The sequence below is a fragment of the Leuciscus leuciscus genome, assembly GCF_965113295.1.
Source record: "Leuciscus leuciscus genome assembly, chromosome: 19".
In the NCBI taxonomy this organism is placed as follows: Eukaryota; Metazoa; Chordata; class Actinopteri; order Cypriniformes; family Leuciscidae; genus Leuciscus; species Leuciscus leuciscus.
The window spans coordinates 35,595,847-35,618,211 of NC_138743.1; the positions used below are offsets into that span (position 1 = coordinate 35,595,847).

General features: G+C 39.0%; 1 protein-coding gene across 1 annotated transcript; it reads right to left on the minus strand.

The window, feature by feature from the left end:
• Positions 1-2,975: 2,975 nt before the first annotated feature.
• cnr1 (cannabinoid receptor 1) lies at positions 2,976-6,562 on the minus strand. The gene is made up of 2 exons (XM_082146580.1): positions 6,445-6,562; positions 2,976-5,668 (listed from the first exon to the last, which is right to left on the minus strand). Exon 2 carries the CDS (start codon positions 5,642-5,644, stop codon positions 4,214-4,216), a length of 1,431 nt encoding a protein of 476 aa, XP_082002706.1. The 5' UTR covers positions 5,645-5,668; positions 6,445-6,562; the 3' UTR covers positions 2,976-4,213.
• Between the last annotated feature and the right edge of the window lie 15,803 nt (positions 6,563-22,365).

Consider the following 22,365-nt stretch of genomic DNA (forward strand, 5'->3'; position numbering starts at 1 on the left):
GTATTAATATTCCTACTGTAATTCATGATTCAGGTAGTTATAAAACATTTAGTAGTAGTCAGTTAACTATTTATGTGAGGACTATGTATGCCTCGTAAAGCTTTTACAGAGGAGATTTAAAGGCTCAGTTTTCTTCTAAACAGAAAAAGGAAACAAACTGAAACTGAATATCTGGAATATTTGGTCCATCCAACAATGTAAACCAGCGCAGTAATTTAGTTTTTTCCCTCAGTTGTAGCTGTCTTAATGACTAACATGTTAAAGCTGTGACCGCAGACACTTCAACATTAAAACTTTCAGTCCTGTGAGATTCATAATGAGAAGGAAATAGGAAAGGGGTCCTCAGAGTTAAAGATGACCATGACATTGCCTGATTTATTCAGAATTATAACAAATCCTGAGTTGAGGACACTTAGGAAACTTCGATAGGCTTTTTTTATTTATTGTTTATGGAAAATATAATTCAAGATTTACTTTTGTATTGTTTGATATATTACAGATCTCTGCATTTCAATTTTAAATGCATATTTTTTTAATTAGTTGCATTTTTAAACACTTTATGGCAGTTTTACATTGTGACCTCATGCTGAGAACAGGTTTCCCAAGCACAGAGCATGTATTTAAAATAAAACTAAAGAAACTGTCTAAAAATAAAAGCAATGAATGTCCTGAGTATCCAGCTTTCCTTTAGAATTTCCTTTCCTTTTTAAGTATGTTTATTTTGATGAATTTCACCACTTTTATTTTTAACATAATGAGGGCTTTAGTGTGTAAGATGTGTTTTGTCCCTTATCTCAAGAATCAGTGACCATAATCCATAAAGTGGTCATCCTAACTCATAACTCATAAATCTGACTGTGGTAAAGTTCCCGCTGTGGGTCGAGCCATAAAAGCATCCACCTCTTCATCAGACTGTTTCTTTGAACCACTTCCAGTCACACTCCCACACTCAATATATCTACATATATGAAGAATTCATCACCATTTTTCAGTATTTTTTTCAAATGAACGGAGACGCTTATTCACATCAGAAAATCGAAATTTCCCTCCTCGCTGTATTTGCCGCTTTTGAGGATTCTTACAAAGAAAAATTTGAGACATGTGTGAATTAATTTTAAAAGCCCAATCTGTGTAATTTGGATATTTTGTAGCACACTATGAAATACATTTAATGACGTACTTAAAAATAGAAATACGCCAGAATATGTAACAGGGTTCTAGGTAACAGGGTTGCAGATTTAGCCTGAATTAACCTGTCAAGGTAGGCCTATGTTAATTTAATATTAAATAATAGTCTTACATATCTAACGCTGTTTTTCCTTTTCTGTTAGTTCAGCAAAGAACATCGTGTTTCTGTCGTATGCTTTAAAGGTGCTGTAGGCTCAGGCTGGAGATTCTCAATAACCCCACTAGGGGGCATCAGCAAACCAAGGAGGACTGAGTTCAAATCATTTCAATTCAGTTATATTGAAATCTAACAGAATATGATAAGATGCACAGTGCATCTTAATAATAATAATAATAATAATAATAATATAGCCTACCACTTACCATATATTTGGAAAGTGCTATTGACCATCTTCTTGATGATCATTGACAGCCCATAACTTGCCTGATGCCTGTCTAAATTCTGCAGAGGTAGGCTATTAGATATTTTAGATGCATCATTATTTGATAAAAATTTAAACTGACATCCAAGGTGATGGAGTATGAACTTACATCGCTTTATGTTATATATTTTATATCTATCTGTCAAAGCAAATACACCATAATCCAATGAGAAAGTTTACCTTGAGGTATTTGGGGGGGGCGGGACTTCAAATATTGTATTTTGTAATATCTAACTGTAGATAGTGTTTATGACCGCTAAGGTTTGACAGAAATTTTGCGTTCCAAGGCTATTACTCAGAACATTAGACACATAAGACACGCTGTTTTCTTACCATGGTTTTTGAGAGAGAGAGAGAGAGAGAGAGAGAGAGAGAGAGAGAGAGAGAGAGAGAGAGAGAGAGAGAGACTGAATGTAAAGATATTGTCTTTCACCTTGGGTTATGTCATCCGTTCGCAGATAGTGGCAGTGGATGTGTTTATGACAACTGTGAGGGAAATGTGCTTCTCCCTGTGGTTGTTCTGGTACATTAAACATGAAGTCACGTTAGTGTTTTCCAACCGAGGTGTTTAGTATGTCCTCCATCACTGGCCATGGAGCCAAAAACACCCTGCTGTGGCATGGACTGAAGCTTCATAACATGAATATGAATGTTTTTACTTGCTATATCATAAGACTACACATCTCTCAGATTCCAGTGAAGAAAAAGAAAATCGCAATCATGATGCAAGTTTAACTGTTCATCTTAAAATGTGTTCATTGTGTTTATTGCTGTCTTAATGCTGTTACAGTGGGATAATGTGCCAGATCAAGTCATCATACATTATCCCTTACATATAGAAAGGGATAATAATAAATAAATAAATATTCTTAAAATTATTCATAGAAATGTGTTGCCTCAGAAGTTAATTGCTTTCCATTTTCTAGAAAATGACTCTTGTAGCGATGAAAATGTAACTATCCGCAAGAGGGAAACAGACATCACCAACATGTGCAATTTGGCCAGACTTTCACTCTGTGATTTTGCCAAGTAAGATGTGTCCCTGGGTCAACATAATCAACTGATCCTGGAACAACATTCCTGTCTGAAAATGTAATCCTAACCATAACTTTAACACTACCCATAAATTATCCTTAAAATCAGAGAGAAATGATAGGTGAATAACACTGAAGTAGAAACACATGACCCTGGTTGGAAGACTAAACTTGACATAAACTGTAAACTTGTCCCTTAAATCTAATTGGTTGATTGAAAACAAAGATGTTGATCCAGGAACATGTTGCATGTTGGTGAAATCAGGTTCACCCTTTGATTCCATAATGATGTGACATGTAGTTTTAAATAAAAGTATCCCGGCATACACAGTTTAGGTCAGAACTGACTTTATTTAAAAAAGAAAATTGAAAGAAAAAAGCTTGCAATGGAAATTGAGATACACAGGTGTGCAAGCAGCTTCACTTCGAGACAGACTTTTAGAAACTACTTTGGGACAAAAGCCACTGTGACGTTTTATGATTTTTATGCTTAAATACTTAAGTAGATTCATTTCAGGTAACCTATACTTTTGAAAAGTGCAAACAAAAAGCACCACCACACCATATCACGGTTTAAGGAATATCACTGAACAGTTATGATATTTACACTTCAACTGCATGTTAATTAACTACAAGATTAAATACTAATTTTTATGAACACGCTGCGTTTTTTTCTCTGGGCTTTGTGCATGATGTAAAAATCTGTTTCACTTCACATCTCAGAGAAATACATAAGCAGAATGACAAAATAAAAGGCTTAAATCCACCACGGATATTTCTGTCACTGTATTATCTGTGACGATTACAGGCCATCTTATAAAAAATAATAATTGAAAATAGTCTTTTTTTCTGATCCTCACGACATTAACAGAAAAGTATCATGTGGACCAGATACAGTATATCTAAAAACAAGATTCAATGCATTCATGAACACTTTTCTTGCTTTCATTATTTATGTCCTCGAGGAGCAACAAAATCTCCTCCTCTCTTATAATACTATCTTTTCCATTTATTTAATTGGAAAAACAAGATATCTCAAAAACAGAGAGACTTTTATCTTTTATCGCTCATCACAAGGATGTTGGATACACTAAATCACCACAGAGCTTTACAACATATTTACATAGATAACAATGTGTGTACACACACACACACACACACACACACACACACACACACACTTGAATTCATTCTTACACGGTTTTCATATTAGAAAGATCATTAGCCCCTTATTCCCATGTGAGAAGATATCATAGTTCAAAAACCAAAAATTCAAAGTATAAAAATATAGTCAACTTTCATAATCACACACACAATATCCACACATATTACACTTAAATATAATGGAGAACAACAACAAAAAAGCCCCAACAGAATTACTCAGTGAGAACCTCTTATTTTTGAGGGGGGGGGGGAGGGGGGGGGGGGGTTGGCACTTAAGCAATGAAACGTCATAGTCAACACTTCGTCAAAGCAGTGGTAACTTAAGCAGCTTTGTGTTTTGAACTTTCTGCATGTAACTTTCCATGACTGGCAAGTACACAAACATTCTTTAGTTGAGCCGTACAATCAAACGGCTTCCGCCGAGGTCTCCGCCGACACGGACATGGTCAGTTTGGCTATTTTCACAGTGGTCTTGACGCAGCTCTCGGCGGCGCGGTGCGTGTTCCTCTGGCAGTCGGACTCCAGGCTGTTGTCCAGCGTCAGGGTCGAGCTGGAGGAGCTCCTGCAGGCCTGGCAGGTGGTGAGGAACGCTCTCCGCAGGTCTTTACTCCTCAGGGCGTAGATGATCGGGTTCACCGTGGAGTTGAGCAGGCACAGCATACTGCAGAACGCAAACACTGTCTTAATGTTGTCGTCCATCCGCCAGAACAGATCGTACACCATGATGGCCAGAAGAGGCCCCCAACAGATCACCAGCACCACCAGGATGAGAACCAGGGTTTTGGCCAGGCGGATGTCCATGCGGACCTGATCGGGTCTGGTGGTCTGGACCTTGGTGCCGTCGGAGGAGTGTACGACCAGGCTCTTCTGCGACGTGCGCCTCAGCATCCTCACCGCGTGGTGGTGGGCCTTCCAGAGGATGTACATGTAAGCGTAGATGATGAACAAGACCAGAACGCTGGTCACACCGATCCAGAACATCAGGTAGTTCTCGTCGATCAGCGGGAAGATGTCGGAGCAAACAGAGTTGAGGCGTTTGCAGTTCCAGCCCAGCAGCGGCAGCACGGCGATGATAACCGAGATTGCCCACATCACGCAGAAAGCGATTACGGCTTTGGTGCGCGTCACGATACGCCTGTACGACAGCGGGCGGTGGATGGAGATGTATCGGTCGATGGCGGTGAGGAACAGGCTTCCCACAGACGCGGTGAACGAGGCCGTCACGCCGCCCAGCTTGAACAGAAAAATGTTCGGACTGTCTTTGCGGTGAAAGACGTGAAAGTCCAAGAAGCTGTAGACGAAGATCACGCTGCCGAGCAGGTCTGCGATGGCCAGGCTCCCGATGAAATGGTACGAGGGCCTGCAGCGCAGCGTACGGGACTGCAGTATCACACACAAGACCACGAGGTTCTCCAACACCGTAAACGTCCCCAGCGTGAGAGACAGAACTGCTATGGCCAGCTGCTGGCTAGGAGTCAGTATCATGAAACACTCCATGTCCATAAAGTTCTCCCCGCACTGAAGGCTACTCCCATCTTCTCCCAGGCTCCAGTTCCCGAACACATCAGAGCTGTTAGTGGGGTAAAAGGGGAGACCTTTCACGATGAGCTCCTCATCCGGTCCCACTTTGCCTGCGAAAGGGCTTCTTCGGTATGCGGCAAACGGCTTCGGCAGTGGGTATCCGCTTTTGGCGTAGTCGCCATCGATGACGTGGTCATCTAGGCTGATGTCGTTCGACCCGATGTACTGAAGTCCAGAAGTGATGGTTCTGAACGTGGTTTCTGCCACTCCATCCAGAACGGATTTAACATTGGACTTTGAGGCAGGGAACAGCATGGTCAAAGATGCTCTAAAGGAAACCTATTGGATTAAATTGAGAGAATGTTTTGTTCAAACATGACTGACTGAGGCACATGGATCCTCATTATTTCAAGATAACAGAATATTGAGCTCTCAAAAGCTCGATCGATGCTTCACTGAGCACAGAAATAAATGCCCTCTCATACGGCTCTTGTATTTTGCGCTTGTTGTTTTCCTTGCATGGATGAGCACCTAGGGATTATTACACTAAGAGACAGGCTTTGAATAATTGATGCCTGCATCTGACAGGCTCAACCTAAAGCACCATAGTCATAAAGCAGATAACAACTTAAGATGCAACTTTATATTTGGGAGAAAACAGTTTAAAAAAAAAAAAAAAAAAAACTCATAATTTAATATGCAATTGAAAATGAAATAAAAGTATTAAAAATATAGTTAGAATTTCGAATACATTATAAACTCAAACATATAGACTGCAAATATTTAATACTAATGCACACTATCACCTGTGTACTCACTCAGTTTTGAATCATTGCGCTGCATCAGACCATGAAATAAGTTTAAATTCCGGATCTGGATTCACTGTGTATCGCAACACGTGAATCACGATTCATTTATTGTCAAATTAGTGTATTTAAGATTTAATAGGCTATCGCACATACTCACTGCGAGGCGCATTTGTTTAAAAACAGCTAACTTTTTCTGTTTGTGCTGAAATAAGCGATGTCATAGATGTCTTATTATCCAGCTTATAATACCGCATAAATAAAAGATCAAATTAATCAAGTTGATAGAGTTGAGAAATGCCGTTTTACCTTCACATAGTTCGCGCAGACTGTGTTCCTCGCTGTATGAAGAGATGAGATGATCTCGCAGTGATCCAGTGAGTGAGTGAGTGAGTGAGAGTTCAGATGCTCTGGGTTTGTGGAAATGAGATGCTCTTCTCCTCAGTGCGCATCAGAGCCTATATGACGCATCCCGAGTCACATGACCACCCACATACACGAGCATCTTTAATGTCAAAAATGAAAATAACTCAAAAGTGTAATGTATGTGTGTTGAGAGGTGGTTAGTTTTTCCCGCATACCTCCTGTTTGTCTAGTTTCTAATTGTTCATCCGCATAAGAATATCATAGAATATTGACTGCGTAAATGGTTTTAATCATTTGGTCTCCTGTGCAGAACTCTTTATTATTGCAAATTAACATGCAGAATTATGACTTTCTTTCTGAATCATTTATTTATGAATGATTGTATTAATGAATAAATGGTTTCATTTATTTATGAAACATGAACGTGAATTCTGGACTGCCCTCAAGGATTAGTGTAGGATTAGATCTCGATTTTTTTTTTTTGTGCAGTTCATAATAAGTATCTAGCATTTTGCCTAGCTTAGTATGTAGTAAGGAGTACATTAGCAGTCTATTCCAAAGATACATATAACCCATAATTCAATGACTCCAACCAGTATGGAATTCCCAAAGCTTCAAGTTTCTTTTTCAAACCTTCTAAGTGTTTATATGCTGTCAAATCGATTAATCGTGATGAATTGCATGCAACATAAAAGTTTTTCTTTATGTAATATACAGTAGTCAACATTTGTCCACAAAAACCTTTCATCAAAGTTATGAATTTACGGTATATGAAATAACCGTTATTGTCTCAGGACAAGTTTGATGAACTTTTTTGATCCACTTCAAATGTTGACAGTAGTGTAGGCTAGGCTACTACATGTGTGTATATTATTATATTTATATTATATAGGCTATGTCTGTCATATTTATGTGTGTGTGTGTGTGTGTGTGTGTGTGTGTGTGTGTGTGTGTGTGTGTGTGTGTGTGTGTGTGTGTGTGTGTGTGTGTGTGTGTGTGTGTGTGTGTGTGTGTGTGTGTGCAGTCACATACATTCAGTTATTTTGGTCTTAGTTTCATTTTCATGGACTTTTAGTTTGTTTTCATTATAAGTTTCCTGATTTCCTTTGGCTGTTTTCCAGCCCTCAGTTTGTCATGATCACCTTGCCTTGAATTTAAGTTGCAGTCTTTTCAGTTCTCATTTGTCCGGTCTAAAGGTTGTGTTTACTTTGATTACCTGTTCTTGGAGTTTATTAAAGACTGTTTGCCAAAAAATAAACGATGTGCAGCAGAAAACGTGGAGGGGAGCGCATTTGAGTACCAACATTTTTGGCATTTTTGGGGACAGAGACACGTTTACTTACTGGACTAGGATTTTTCTCCATGGTAAGATATCAATCATGATGATAAGTGTGTTCATTAATTATTAAGGGTGTCACGGATCGGAGTTAATCCGTGATCCGTATGGACCAGCTGCCCCACGGTTCGGGACGAATGTGATTCGCGGATTAACTGCTAAATTCAACCATCATAGAGTGAAAGTTCATTGTCTTGCCAATTTACACATTCAAACGATTTTAAACACGGAAGAAGAGGTGAAAATCGGGACTCGGCGCTGTTATCTGTTCGCAGCCTCACACACCCGAAGCGCAGAGAGAGAGAGAGAGAGAGAGAGAGAGAGAGAGAGAGAGAGAGAGAGAGAGAGAGAGAGAGAGAGATTCCTCTTTCGCGGTTAATTGCACTTGAATGGACACCTACACACAAAATGATGTAAAAAAAATTACGACAAGTCTCGACAAGTATTCTCTCAGTTATGTCATAAGTGTCCAGTTGAGAAATAAACCGGATGTGTGTGAGTATATTCGGTCCGTGCATTCGGTCTTAAAGTGACAGCAGCCGAATATTCCTACTGTTGTCTGTCATTAATGTTAATGAAATAAAAATACAGCTTTAACAAAGATGAACCTATATTTATTTTACCACCTAACTTTTAGATCCTGCCTGTCAGACTCTCGCCTCTCATCTCTGATGCACACTGACTTGTCTAAGATGACAACAGAGACTTTTGACTCAAAGCCAACTGTTGACTTGTGGATGCAAACAGCAAATCACAGGCTTTACCAGGGAGACAGAAGCAGGCCTACATCATCATCTACCATGTTCGAGAGAAAAGAAGAGAGTGAGGAGAGCAGACAGGAGGAAAGTGATGAGAACAGCTTGTAGGATAAGTGTGACCTTTATTTATATACTGTAGCACTGTATACAATACAGATTGTTTCAAAGCAGCTTTAGAGTGAAAACAGCAAAATGATGCATTTCGGCTGTTGTTCAGCTGAAGTCAGTTCAGTGTTGATTCTGTTCCATCGTAAAGATCATCAATTAATAATTTAGTGCATTTAATCTATAAAGCAGTTCTGCAGAAAAACAGTGATGTCGTCGTCCAGCTCAGTTCAGTTCTTATACAACAGCGTCAATATAGTCAGATCAATAATATTGTTGAAGTGTTTTTCTGGCCAACAAAGAAACACGGTGTGATTATGATTCAGGCAGCATCACAAGTCAGAAATCAGATTGTGGATCGGTAGCATTCAAATATTTATCCAGTTTCTTTTGCTTGAAGATGGGATTCATTACGCCGGTATGGAGACGAAGCTGGTCATAGGTCTGTGTGGAGGACTGTGTACCTAATGGCTTTAATGAGGGAAAGAAAAACAATCCCATGAAGCAAAGCAAATTATATTATAAAAAAAAAAAAAAAAATGATGGAGTAATATAAACCTATTGATTTAAAGTTGTTAATTATATACATAGAAACAATATATTTTGCATTTATTATAACATATTATTACACATTTAAGTAGTTTGAGAGCGTTGGAAAACTAAAGAGTTCTTTTGGTGTGATTTACAATTCTCTGACTGGTGGATATTTCTCTGCAGAATGTAGTTTTTCACCAGGAAGAAGTTGAACACTATTGTTTAAAAAAACAAAACACTTGACACAATGCAGGCTGACGGCTTTAATAAAAGCAAATGCTATCGATTAACAACCTAATAGCTCACTGTAGCTCTATGTTTAAAGGTTTATAAGTTATCATTCAAAATCAATTCCACATTTGGAGAAAATGAATGGGATTTTTATATCCCATAGTTCTGTATGTTCATATAGTGATATGGTGATGAGCATGTCACCCAACACTCATCTAATCCATTCATCTATCCATCCATTCTCCAAACCACTTATCCTCTGTAGGGTCATGTTAAGCAGATATATGAAAAGTCAACAAAGCTAACAAGCTAACATTAGCTACTGTATATTGAAGAAACCTCAACCCTTTTCCCACACTCTAGTGTTCTCAGAAATGATCAGTCGAAAATATTTCTAACCTCAATGTATTTTCTGAATTGTTTCAGCAGACCATCGGATGAAGATGTTTTGCTTGTGAATAGAAGGAAGTTGTGGAAAAGTGACTTTGACTGCCCACCTTTTGGACGTGGAACTGTCCGAGATGTTATACAAAAAATGATGGTCCAGCTCACAGATGCACTATGGTGTAATGGTGGTGTTTATTTACAGTGAATTAGCGTGAAACAACCACGCTGTGCAAAGTATTTACAAGTGCCGAAGGGGGAAAATAATAAAGTAACAAAAAAATACAACCAACACAAAAGAAAACAAACTCAAAAAATATATACACGTATCCACAATATACTGTACAGGTGTTGATTCAATCGTGGCACTACTGTACCTCACTCACTCATCCGGCCTATCGAGAGACTTTATCTCAGCATTTTCGGTGCTCTTTTAAAGAACAGGCTCCTCCCCTATAGGAGCCTACCAATAACAGGTTAGTATGGTAAATGTAGGCTATTCACATATAAATAGACCTACAAATTACCATATGTGACGGGTTCACATCAGAAAGATAATAATATAAAACATACAAAACATTCACAAAAAAAGTATACTTTATTGCATTTGAAATATATTCCCTTTTTCAATAGTACATTGCAAATAAACTAACAAAAATTGTACTATCTTTAAATATATTAAAAGCATATTAGCATCATGCTTTTATCTATTTTAACAATACAACTTTTAACACACTTTAAAATAATTGTACATTAGTATATTTTCTAAACATATATTTGAGAAAAATATACTTGGAAGTGAAAATTCAGTTTATTTTTTAAAAGTGTATTTATTTGCACTTTATTAAAAAATGTTTAGGTACATTTTAACTGTGTGCTGGAAATGATCATTGTAACAATGCATTAAAAGTATACTTTCAAAATACTTTATAGTATACAGTATTTTGTACAAATTATAGCTAATTATTATTTGTCTATTAATGTGCATTTGTTATTGAAGACTAAGTGTGCAATTTGTAGTATTCACATATGGTTGTTGCTCGTGGGCAAGTGCACTGACATGAAGCGCCGTTGTGCTTCAGGAGACCCGAGTTCGAGTCCTAGCTCTAGCTCGTGGACCTTTCTCGATCCCGTCCCCCCTCTCTCTCTCCCACCTCACTTCCTGTCCAACTACTGTCCTATCCAAATAAAAGCCATAAATATACACTTATGGAATATTGCTTGTATGTTTCGAAGACATTTGTAATGTACTTGTAACACAAATAAAGTACACTTTAATATCACTAATCAAGCGTGTAATTAGTCCCTATAGGCATATACTTAAAGTATGCTAAGTACAGTATACTTGAAGTTGGTCCAATATACTAAATACACTTAAAGTTATGCTTTACTACAGTTCAATTACAGATATAATATACTTATTCCAAAATAGCACATTTCAAGTTAACTAATCATTAATACACTTGCAGTATATTGATAATTAGTCTGGCTGCAAGTATATTTAGCATTTGTTTTTTGTTTTTTTTTCACCAGGGATCCCCCTAAAAAAGTACAAATAATAACGGTCTGCATGAAACACCTGTATTCGGTGGCCCCAAAGGGCCTGTTACGGGTCTGGTTGCAGCAACGAGGAAACAGGATCTATATGCAGCAGTCTTTATTAATCATAAACTCAAACTAACAGAAATACTTGAGATACTATGAAAGCTCTGACATCGGAGAGAAACAACCAGGTCAATATCAACAACAACAGACAACTGAACAGGACAAACCACAGGGCTTAAATACACAGGGAACTAATCAAAGAAGCAAGACACAGCTGACATGACTAATGAGACAATGACTGATTAAGGTGTCCATGGCAACTGAGGAGTGGCGGGGAAAGAACAAATGAAAAGTCCAAACACAAACTGACATGTAACAGGGTCTTCAGCGAGGGAATGGACAGACCAATAAAGCCTAAGATTGTGCAAGATCACTTAACTGAAGCCCAACATACTTAGTACCACAGTCCAACACAGCTTGTGGATTTTGCCTTGGTGGCAACTGTGGGTCTTTTTCTGGATATATAAATGCAATACCTGTGTGCTCTCTGTTTTTTTATATGGAAGTGAAACGTGGCCTACATACCGGCGGGAGGAGCACAAGCTTAATGCTTTCCACTTCCGTTGTCTACGACAGATCCTTGGCCTGTCATGGCAGGATAGGGTCCCAAACACCACCGTGCTGAAGCTCACTAACAGCAGTAACCTGTACACCGCAATCCGGAGGAGACGTCTTTGATGGATCGGCCATGTGCGTCGTATGCCGGATGAACGTATCCCAAAGTCCATCTTCCATGGGGAGTTAGCTGTTGGACATCGCCCTCGTGGCCGACCCAAGCTCCGTTTCAAGGATGTTGTTAAGCGGGATATGAATGTCTTTAACATCAACCCTGACCGATGGCATCATATTGCGGAAGACAGGGCAGCTTGGCGGTCTGCGCTGACAGAGGGCATGACTCTGTCATGCCAAGCTTACATTAGCTTTTGCACAGAAAGACGGCATGCTAGACATCGTTTAGATCGGCGCTCGCGCTGCAAAAGGCCTTGATGATGATGATGAAATGCAATACTGCAGGTGTGGAATCTTGTCAGGAAATCTGCCATGCATTTCTCAGCCATTATCTCCCTAAACAAGTAGATAGCCGTCCATTCCAGGTTACTACCTTTGCAGCAGAGCTGTCCTTCTGGCATTGACAGATTATCCAATATAATGACGTCTTCAGAGACAAACCCCAGTGGGCCACCATTATAGAACACGAAATCCTCACCCCCCAAGGTATCAGTTGACGTTGACCCTACGGCAACCAGAGGCTTAAGAATGTTACAGATAAAGCACTGAAATCTCCTAGTTCAATGGCTACACCTTGCCCCTGAACTCATGAATCAATTTATTTCGTCTTAACTAAAGGTTATTTTAAAGTACTGGATAACAGTACCAGATCCTGCCATTTACAAAGCATATCCGTAACCTTTCAATGGGTGTGACTGTAAGACCCCATCAGCAGGAGCCGGTTGGCTACACCGTCATCCACCCTGAAAGCTGCGGCGCCGTCCGCATTCTGAAGGGTTAGACTGACTGCCAAACATAACAAATGCCACCATTTGGATAGCTAAATTCCCCATGTTGCAGGCCGGTGCCGTGACAATTGCCTAGAAATCAAGTCTCCATCAACTATTATACTATATATACAAACTGCATTTATCGGTCCACTTTATTTTGATAGTCCACTTTAGACATTCTACTAACTATAAGTAACTTTGCAACTACATGTCAACTAACTCTCATTAGAGTATTAGTAGACTGTCAGTAGACTGTTAGATTATGGTTAGGTGTTATAGGGTTCGGGTTAGGAGAATAAGTTGACTTGTAGTTGCCAAGTTTCTTATAGTCAGTAGAATATCTGTTGGGGGACCATCAAAATAAAGTGTTAGCAGATGTTAAGTAGACAGTCAACTAATCCTCTAATGACAGTTAGTTGACTTGTAGTTGCAAAGTTAGAATGTCTAAAGTGGACTATCGAAATATAGCGTTACCCATTCATTTAAAATATATATTTAATTACTATATAGTGCATAATAAATCACAAATAAAATTACTTCATAAACTGTTAATAATAACTCAAATAAACAGTAATGGCCATATAACTTATTTCATGATGTGACATATATAATGATCAGTGATTTTGAAGGGGCTGTAATTAGACACTAATGAGATTAAAGCGATTTTTTTTTGAGCCAATGGGATTGGCTTGGGATCCTAATCTAGAGGGAGGACCCGATTTCTCCCTACACTGGTTTGGAGTGCTAGATGTTGGAGAACGCAGCACAACACCATGATCTGGCATGCTTTCCTGCGACGGTGGAGCATCACTGGAATACTCTGATCCAGGCGCCTCAATATGCAATTTAAAAGGCTATAAGTGCACTTGACTTCAATGCACGTCTGGATAAATATCAGTTTATAGTACTCCTTTCCATCATTTGATCATCAGATTATGCCTGGTTAAAATTGATTACTGTCAGTAAGAAGCCGGATGTTGCGCTGAAATACCTCACATTTGGAAGTGGCATGATTTATTGAATGCCACCTAGGACTCTTCAAAGTTTGCTTGGGTTGTTGTGACCAAAAGAAAGAGGCATAATAAAACCACAGGTATAAATAAAATTAGAAGCTCTCAGGAAAGTTCTCCAACACTAAACAAAAAAAAATCCCACCCCCTCACAAACCCTGACAAGCACAGCCAGAGACGTCTCATTCTGCTGCTACAACAGTGCCGCTATATTCTATGAGTGGGTAACAGCTTCACCAATCTAATGGTGACTCACAGATCCCTGCTGTTCGGGCCTCTCTGGACGCACATCCTGTTTTATGGAGGATCCTACTCACCCTACTCACTATCCTACTCATCCCTTCGTTCATTTGTTCTTGTGATCACAGAGCTACAGAGCTGAAAGTTAAAATCTTTGTGTGAGTGCAAAGGGACTACTTGTTATGAGTTATGGCTCCCCGTCGCTCTTTATAAAACCCTCTGATCATATATTTTTCTATGTGAGCAGGTAAAAATGCCATTCTGATTCTGAATTCCACTATATATGGAAGCTGGTTTCTGCCACAGAATACAATGGTATTTGTGACTTTTTACCTCACGATTCGGACTTTTGTTCCCTCGCAGTTGTGAATTTGTATCTCACAAAAAAATCAGATTTGCTAGTTATGATCTCGAAATTGTGAAATATAAAATTGCAGTTGCAAGAAAAATAGCATGCGAGAGTTTATATCTTACATATGTCTTGACGTTATTTCTTACAATTCTGAGATCATTACTCACAAATCTTAATTGTGAGATAAGGGCCCTGTTTTAAAGCTGCCGTCGGCAAGTCTGGCAGATTGGGTCGATTAGCCAAAATTTTGAATGTTTACAACTCTCATGCCCCTCCCCACTACCAGCGAGCACCCTCCCATCGAGGTCGTGCTCGTCAGTGCGTCACTGTGCGTGTGTACCTGATTTTCTGTGAACGCGTCCGTCTCTTCAGCATCTATCAACACCATGGACTCGGAGGTAGGCTGCCCTGGCTAATCTATCCATAGATAGCAATTAACCGAGGAATTGGAAGCTTGTTAGTAGATTTTCTCTCCGCCATCACGCTTCATGCAATCTCCAGGCGAACTTCAGGCGTGGCGTGTGCATGTGATATTAACGTGCGCGAGTGAGGGGGATCTGTGGCGTGTGCACGACCTGTGATTGACAGTCAGATATCACACCCCCCTGCGCTGATTGGACCTGATGAAGCGGGAGCGCTGGATTTTTGCAAAACAAATAACACGCTCCAGGTGGAGTTAGAAGCTCGGGTTTTTTTCTAAAACCACCTTATTTATGTTGTTCTGTCGGATTATAGTGTCGATTACACTGAATATGATCAAAAAAATGTTGCCGACGGCAGCTTTAATGATCTAAGTGCGTGGTCTAAAGCACACGGTGCAAGTGCACTCCGAGCGTGTCCGAATCCACTTTTGCTAGTTTAACTACGTGAAAAATGGTCGGTGCACCCGGCACAAACTAGCAAAAAACACTTGTGTCGCACTAAAGTCTGCAATGTGAGCTTCCACAGTAATGGGGGTCACAGCAGACGACCATGATCTGGCATGCTTTACTGGAACTGTCCTGCATTGCTCCATCACTGCAGTGCAGACTCATGAATCGATCGGCTCTTTGAAATGCTGAAAGTGCATTTGACTTGATGTCAAATCTTAATATATGTCTGGTTTTAACACACCTTATTTTTTGATCATCAGATTGTGCCTGGCTGAATTGAATTGTGAGTGGCTAGTCATTAAGATGCATGTTTTTGTGCTGAAATATCGCACTAGAGGTCTGCACTCCTTTAGGACTACCATGGGATCCACAGGACCCGACGCAACAAAGTGGTCTCACTGGCACACGGAAATATGAGCACATTACCCCCGTCTTGCTCTCTCTGCATTGGTTGAAGAAATTCATTCATTTGAAAATTACATTTTCATGTGTTTCAGAATAGAGTTTAAGATTTTACTCTTTGTTTTTAAGGTTTTAAATGGGATGGCACCTTCTTAATTATCTGAACTTGTGCCTGTTAACATCTGCTAGATGTTTAAGGTCATCAAATCAAAAATGCGGGACAAGTTTAGATCTGATGATTGCTGATAGGATTGAAGATAGTCCTGGGGAAAGTGGGGTGAGTTGTGCCAGTTTTTACTCAAAGTGACTTTAAAGTGAGGCCATGGCAGTAATGCCTTCAACTTAAGGATGTACATATATTTCAGGATGTGGTGCATCCCTGAGAACAATAACTTTGGATCTGAAATAAATTGTTTCAGAAATATAGCTCTTGGGAAAAAAGTGGTCTCATGGCACAACTTGCCCCTGGTGCGGGGGAAGTTGTGCCTTTGGGGGAATACATTGGGGGTAAATTGTGCCAGTGATTTCTGAAGTAAAACAGAAAATTTTAATGTTATGAACCGTAATGCTATATGAAAGCAAGATAAATTCAATACAAAATGACTCATTTAAGGTTTATTTAGATATTGTCACCCTGGAATACCATAGCATGCGTTTTTCCTACTATGGTCAATTGCATAGGGATTTTGTATTGAACATAACTCTGGATCACAGTGTCATAGAGACAAGGGGGCGGGCTCATTTTACTCAGACGACCAATCAGTCTCTCAGGATCATTGGGAAGCTACCAAGCTATGCCCTAGCAACCATTTAGAGCACCATAGCAACACAATATATGATATTTGTGAATCATTTCAGGCAAAAAGGCTTTGGCAATAGATGCCTGTTGACATAGCGCTGTCTGTCAATTATGTAACATATAAGAATAAAGTGACTAGGCTAATTTCTAAACATCCTATTGTGACATAGGCCACTTAAAAACGGAATAAAACTTCTCTTTAATAACATAGTGCAAACTCAAAACTGAAATCAGTGTTAGCTAAATTAAACAAATAGCAGGCAGGCCTAAGTCAAACAATGATGAGGCATGCCCATCTCCTCACTTCTCAAGATTATCCCCTGTGAGTATGTAGGTCTAGGTGGTCTGGATCTGGCACAACTTAACCCAGGCCCTTTGGCACAAATCACCCCAGACCCACAAGTTTGAAAAACTAGCATGATCCAGCAGTTAAGAGCTAACATCATGCTAACTGTATAGACTCATTGTGTAGCCTACTAAAGCACTAAAACATGTGTGAAATGTTTTCAAACTTGTCTATAATTGTTCAGACACTACAATCAAAAAACCTTAATCATAGAAATGTTACTTTGAAAGGGAAAAAACACTTTTTTGCACTAAAATGTGCTTAACTCTCATGCCATGTGTCTCTCTTCTTTGGAGGTTGAGTAAAAGTGATTGCTTTTCAAAATTATGTGGTCACATGACCAATTTATTCTATGGTTTTCCAGAAACAAGGGTGGAACTACTTCCCCCCTGGCACAAATCACCCCACTCTCCCCTATAGGACTCTCAGAATCAAATGTAAAAAATGTATTGTGTACAGGCACAGGGTTGAATATTCTTAATGGTTTTCAATTGTAAGTGACAGCGAGGGAAAACATCTTCCTTTTGCCTTATGCAACAAGTTTCAGGTCTGAGGTAATGAGTGTGTGTGGGCAAAATGGAAAACTAGCCTGTGGCACCGGAGCAAGACAGAATCTTACGGGAAAGGGACTGAAAATCCATGTAGACCTCTACCTGTGGTGGGACTCTGTGGGTGGGACCAGGACAAAATATGATATATAAAAATTCCATTCTGCAATCAAATCCAGTTCGATTCCAATCTATGTCGCACACGAAGTGGTCCACATGTTAAGTGTATTGGCTCCATAGTTTTGGTGGTGCATCTGTAAAGTGGGATCGTTTTTGTTCTGGAAGTGCTCGTCCCTGTAGTCCTACATTCAAAACAGCATTGATATTTTGAGAGTTGAGCTGGAGAGCATGATCAATAAGTGAAGACTATGAAGTCCTGAGATGCTTTTATATGTCCCATCTCATCCGGCATTATAAAACGCTGAGTGCTCAAAGGGAATGTGCCAAAGACTTAAATTGCAGGGGTGCCAATGAGCAAAATGTTCTTTCACATATTGAACATTCTTATGAGAATATGTTTACCTCACAGCAAGGTTATATTCCTCGCATTCAATCAGACTAACGCATTGTCTCTTTTGTTCATCGTTGCCTTGACTATGGTAGATGGTCTTCTTTTGTCTGTGCCTGGCTTGTGAGTGTTCCCTCGCCCAACAAAGAAAACCTGCAGCAGGAATCATCTAAACTGCCGACGATTACCAGAACAGATGCAATATGTGCTCAGACGAGGAGCGTGATTAGTTGTGTATGGAGAAAAAAGTCCTATCTCAGCCCATCTGCCTCCCAGAAGACAATGTTCTCACCTACTGCGCTGCAATTCTGTCCAACTCTGTGCATATGACTCTTCAAAACCCATTTATCTCGCTCTCTTAATGGAAAATACACAAACGCCATGACAATAATCATCACATACTTGCTGTCATGGCAACAAGGCTGTTATTAATGAGATGATGTTCCTTCATCTTCGCACCAAATGTCTGGGAATGAGATGGGAACTGTGTTCTTTGATGCAGTGAAATTGGCCGTCTCAATCTCATAATGATGTGAAGATGCTTTACAAATCCCTTAATCACACACACACACACAGACATTACTGACAAATAATAACACACCTGTTGGCATATTCCCTCTCTCCCTCTCTCAGCCCATACACATGACGGATGATTGAGGGTTTGTTGAGGATTGCAGTTTTGCCTTAGAGCAGGGGTTGTCCTGTCCTCTCGCCCAGCTCCTAACATTAAAATGCAGAATCTATATAATAGCGTTCATTAGTAACATAAAAACTACAGGATGTACCAAATTAAAATACACCTTGAAGCAAGATATTTTATATGTCAGAATTCAGAGTGCAGAATGTAAACCTGCGCTCCCCAGTCGAAACCCTGGCTTTATTCTGTTGTAAATAAAACATAGATTATTGGAGTATGTTTTTTCATGTTATATTCAGTGTGTTACAGGCTGTTTCTTTGTAATTTGTGTGTAAATTGATTTAAAGCCCTTTTCTTTCAGTGAAGGAGCTGTGCTAAGACATCCAGACAAAACGTCATTCTCTTCCTCCATGGAATAAAGTGAATGTAGAAAAGACAAGTGAGAACTTGAGATTGGCACTTTCACAGGAATGTGTTCAGTGGAGCCATCCATCACATCACATCTCTCTGGTGAGACGGGCCATAAACACCTGCTCCGGACTCTCCTCCAGTGAATGATAGGAAACCATATGGAAAAGCTAATTGAGGGCAATATTATATGTGTTTTGCAGTCTCGTAGATGATAGTCACATCAAATGCTAAATCATGACTATGAGACTAACCTTTTTGATTATTATTTGCAGATTTCGTTTTTTTAACTAAATAAAAGTTACTGTAAACATTGTTGTTGTTGTTTTTAATGTTACACACAAAATGTCCCTAAACCCTGACTGATATCACATTAAGGCACACCTCCATTTTCACCACATCTCAGAGGAATAGTTTATTGTTCAGATGCTGTGATTATATTGTTCAAGACATTGATTTCATTTTAAACTCTAGCCCTTGTGTTTGGTTAAAAATCTGGGTAAGATCATTATGGTTGGTGTCAATTTGACTGTCACGGTTTAGTTTGAGTTTCATTAATTTTTTGTTTGTTTCTCTTCACTTTCCTGTTTCCTTTGTTCTAGTTTCCCAGCGTATTCCTGGATATATTCGTTTAATCATCACAGCTGTTCATTATTGAGTTCATGACCTTTTGTATTTATACTGAAAGAAATTATAAACGCAACACTTTTGTTTTTGCCCCAATTTTTTATGAGCTGAACTCAAAGATATGACTTTTTCTATGTACACAAAAGGCCTATTTCTCTCAAATATTGTTCACAAATCTGTCTAAATCTGTGTTAGTGAGCACTTCTCCTTTACCGAGATAATCCATCCACCTCACAGGTGTGGCATATCAAGATGCTGATTAAACAGCATGATTATTGCACAGGTGTGCCTTAGGCTGGCCACAATAAAAGGCCACTCTAAAATGTTGTTTGCTCTAGTTCATTAAACCATGTTTTTATTTTGAACCACTTAATCTGCCTTCCTCTTCACCATTGGACTTGAATTGTGACATTGACCTTAATTGGCACAATTCACCAAAAAACACACACTATGAAAAACAATCATTACAAAAAAGCAGGTAAAAAAAAAAGGAAGCTAAATAACATGAACATGTATTACACATTTCAAAATTAATAAACATGAGAACATGATTTAGAGTTGTATTTAATGACTTATTTTTTATATGTATATACAGGGTATATATCTATATGGAAAAGCACTTCTATGTGTTTTCCTGAAGCTCAAAACAGTACTGTGGGTTTGAGTCGCAAACAAACTGACCATGCATGAACTGAAAGAAATGGGGGAAAAAATGTATGGATATTCCACAAGACATCAGTGTCAACACTTCACAGGCATGTTCATGACTCTCTATGAGAAAAAGTTTCAACAAAAACATAATAGGTTAACCTCCATCTTCTCTACAGTATGTGATTTATTTCCTAAGGGATAGACCTTAAGTAAAGCCGGGTTCACACTACAATTTATATTAGTCCTTTATGATTGTTGCTTGTCACACTGTCCGAACATGATCCCAGCTGTAAGCCGTGTCACACTGTACACTCTTTAAAATAAAGGTTTTTATTGCCATTGACGATTCCATGAAGAACCTTTTAACATCCATGGAATCTTTCCATTAGTCAAAAGATCGCTTGAGAGTGGGATAATGTTCCTTAGGTTATTAAAATGTTCTTCACAAAAAAATATGTATTAAGTCATTTCAACTTAAATTGCATTAAACTGACTTTAAAATGATTTGAATCAACTTGAAAATAAACTTGAAACTTGAAAAACTAGAAAATAAATAATTGAAAATTGCATAACTTATTTTGATGAGTTAAAGCAATGCAAAATCATATGTTGTCAACTTTTGATCATATGATTTTTTTTTTTTTACAGTGCACTTCTCAGAATCTGCTAACTCTGATCGCACATCGAACATGTCAAACTAGTGATCAAAACTACGGATTTTGGCCTGGGATCAGAGGAATCTTTTAGGATTCACGAAATTGTGGCTTAAATTACGCGGTGTGAACCCGACCTAAAGCATTGGTTACAGCTGACATTTGAAACGTAATGCTCCACAGTCTCATATATTATGTCTGCTGTATGTACAGTAAAAAAACGATTTTTGAGTGAATTCAATCCTAAAAAAGGCATTTTAGATGCCATCACTTATATGTACTGTATATATGACATTATTGTATGTGTTGTACAAATAAATGAATTGAATGCATTACAGTGTCACACACCATTACACACATATGAATTTATGTTATACTGTACCTAAGCAAATAATAGCACGAAAGAATATCGACCGCACATGAATATTTCAAGGTGCACAGCTTCACAGCTTCACTCATTTCTCCATGTGGACTTTTTTCCTCACCTCTCACAGCAGCAAGAACGTGTTTGTCCTTGAGGACAGTTCTGAAAGCACGGTTTATTAAAGTTCACAGTGACCGCAGAGCATCTGTTTCTCGACTGGTTGCACTTGTTTTTCATGATGAAGAATATCCTCTCCATGTAGCCTGGGGTCGTGATGGATGTGGAGAAGATCTGCTGCTTGAAGAAGTACTAGAAGTTCCTCTATCCGTCACACTCCGTCACCAGCATCCGTGTAACATACCAGTCAGTGTTAGAGCTCACACACAACTCATAAAGGTGTCTCACTGTCAGTCTGTCAGCAAAATATCATTCTGCCCGGCCAAACAAAGTCACTGTTTGGATTTAAATGGGCAAGTGCTTAAGAGTGTATGACTGGATCATTATTGCAGTGATTATGATGTTTCTATCGTGTTATATGTTTGACATCAGTTCTTCTAACACTAATTGATGGAGTGTGTAGCTTTTCATTTCTTAAACAACCATGTATGAAACACATCATGATCATATTCCAGGATGACAATGTGAAGATTCATCCGGCTCAGATTGTGAAAGAATGGTTGTGAGGAGCTTGAAGATGAAGAGTCATTTTCACACATGAGTTGATGCTCCTCTGAGTCCAGATCTTAAACTCAGTGAAAGTCTTCAGGATGTTCTGGAGGAGACTTTACAGAGAGCTGGACTCTTGCACTGACAACACAAGATCTTCACCAAAGATTGATGCACCTCTTGATGGACATTAATGTTGTGATGCTATTTCCATCAAGAGATGTATAAATTTTTGCTCAAGATCTTGTGTTGTCAATGCAAGAGTCCAGCTCTCTGTAAAGTCTCCTCCAGCACACTCCTCGTTGCTGAATAAAAGTAGTCAGAAATGC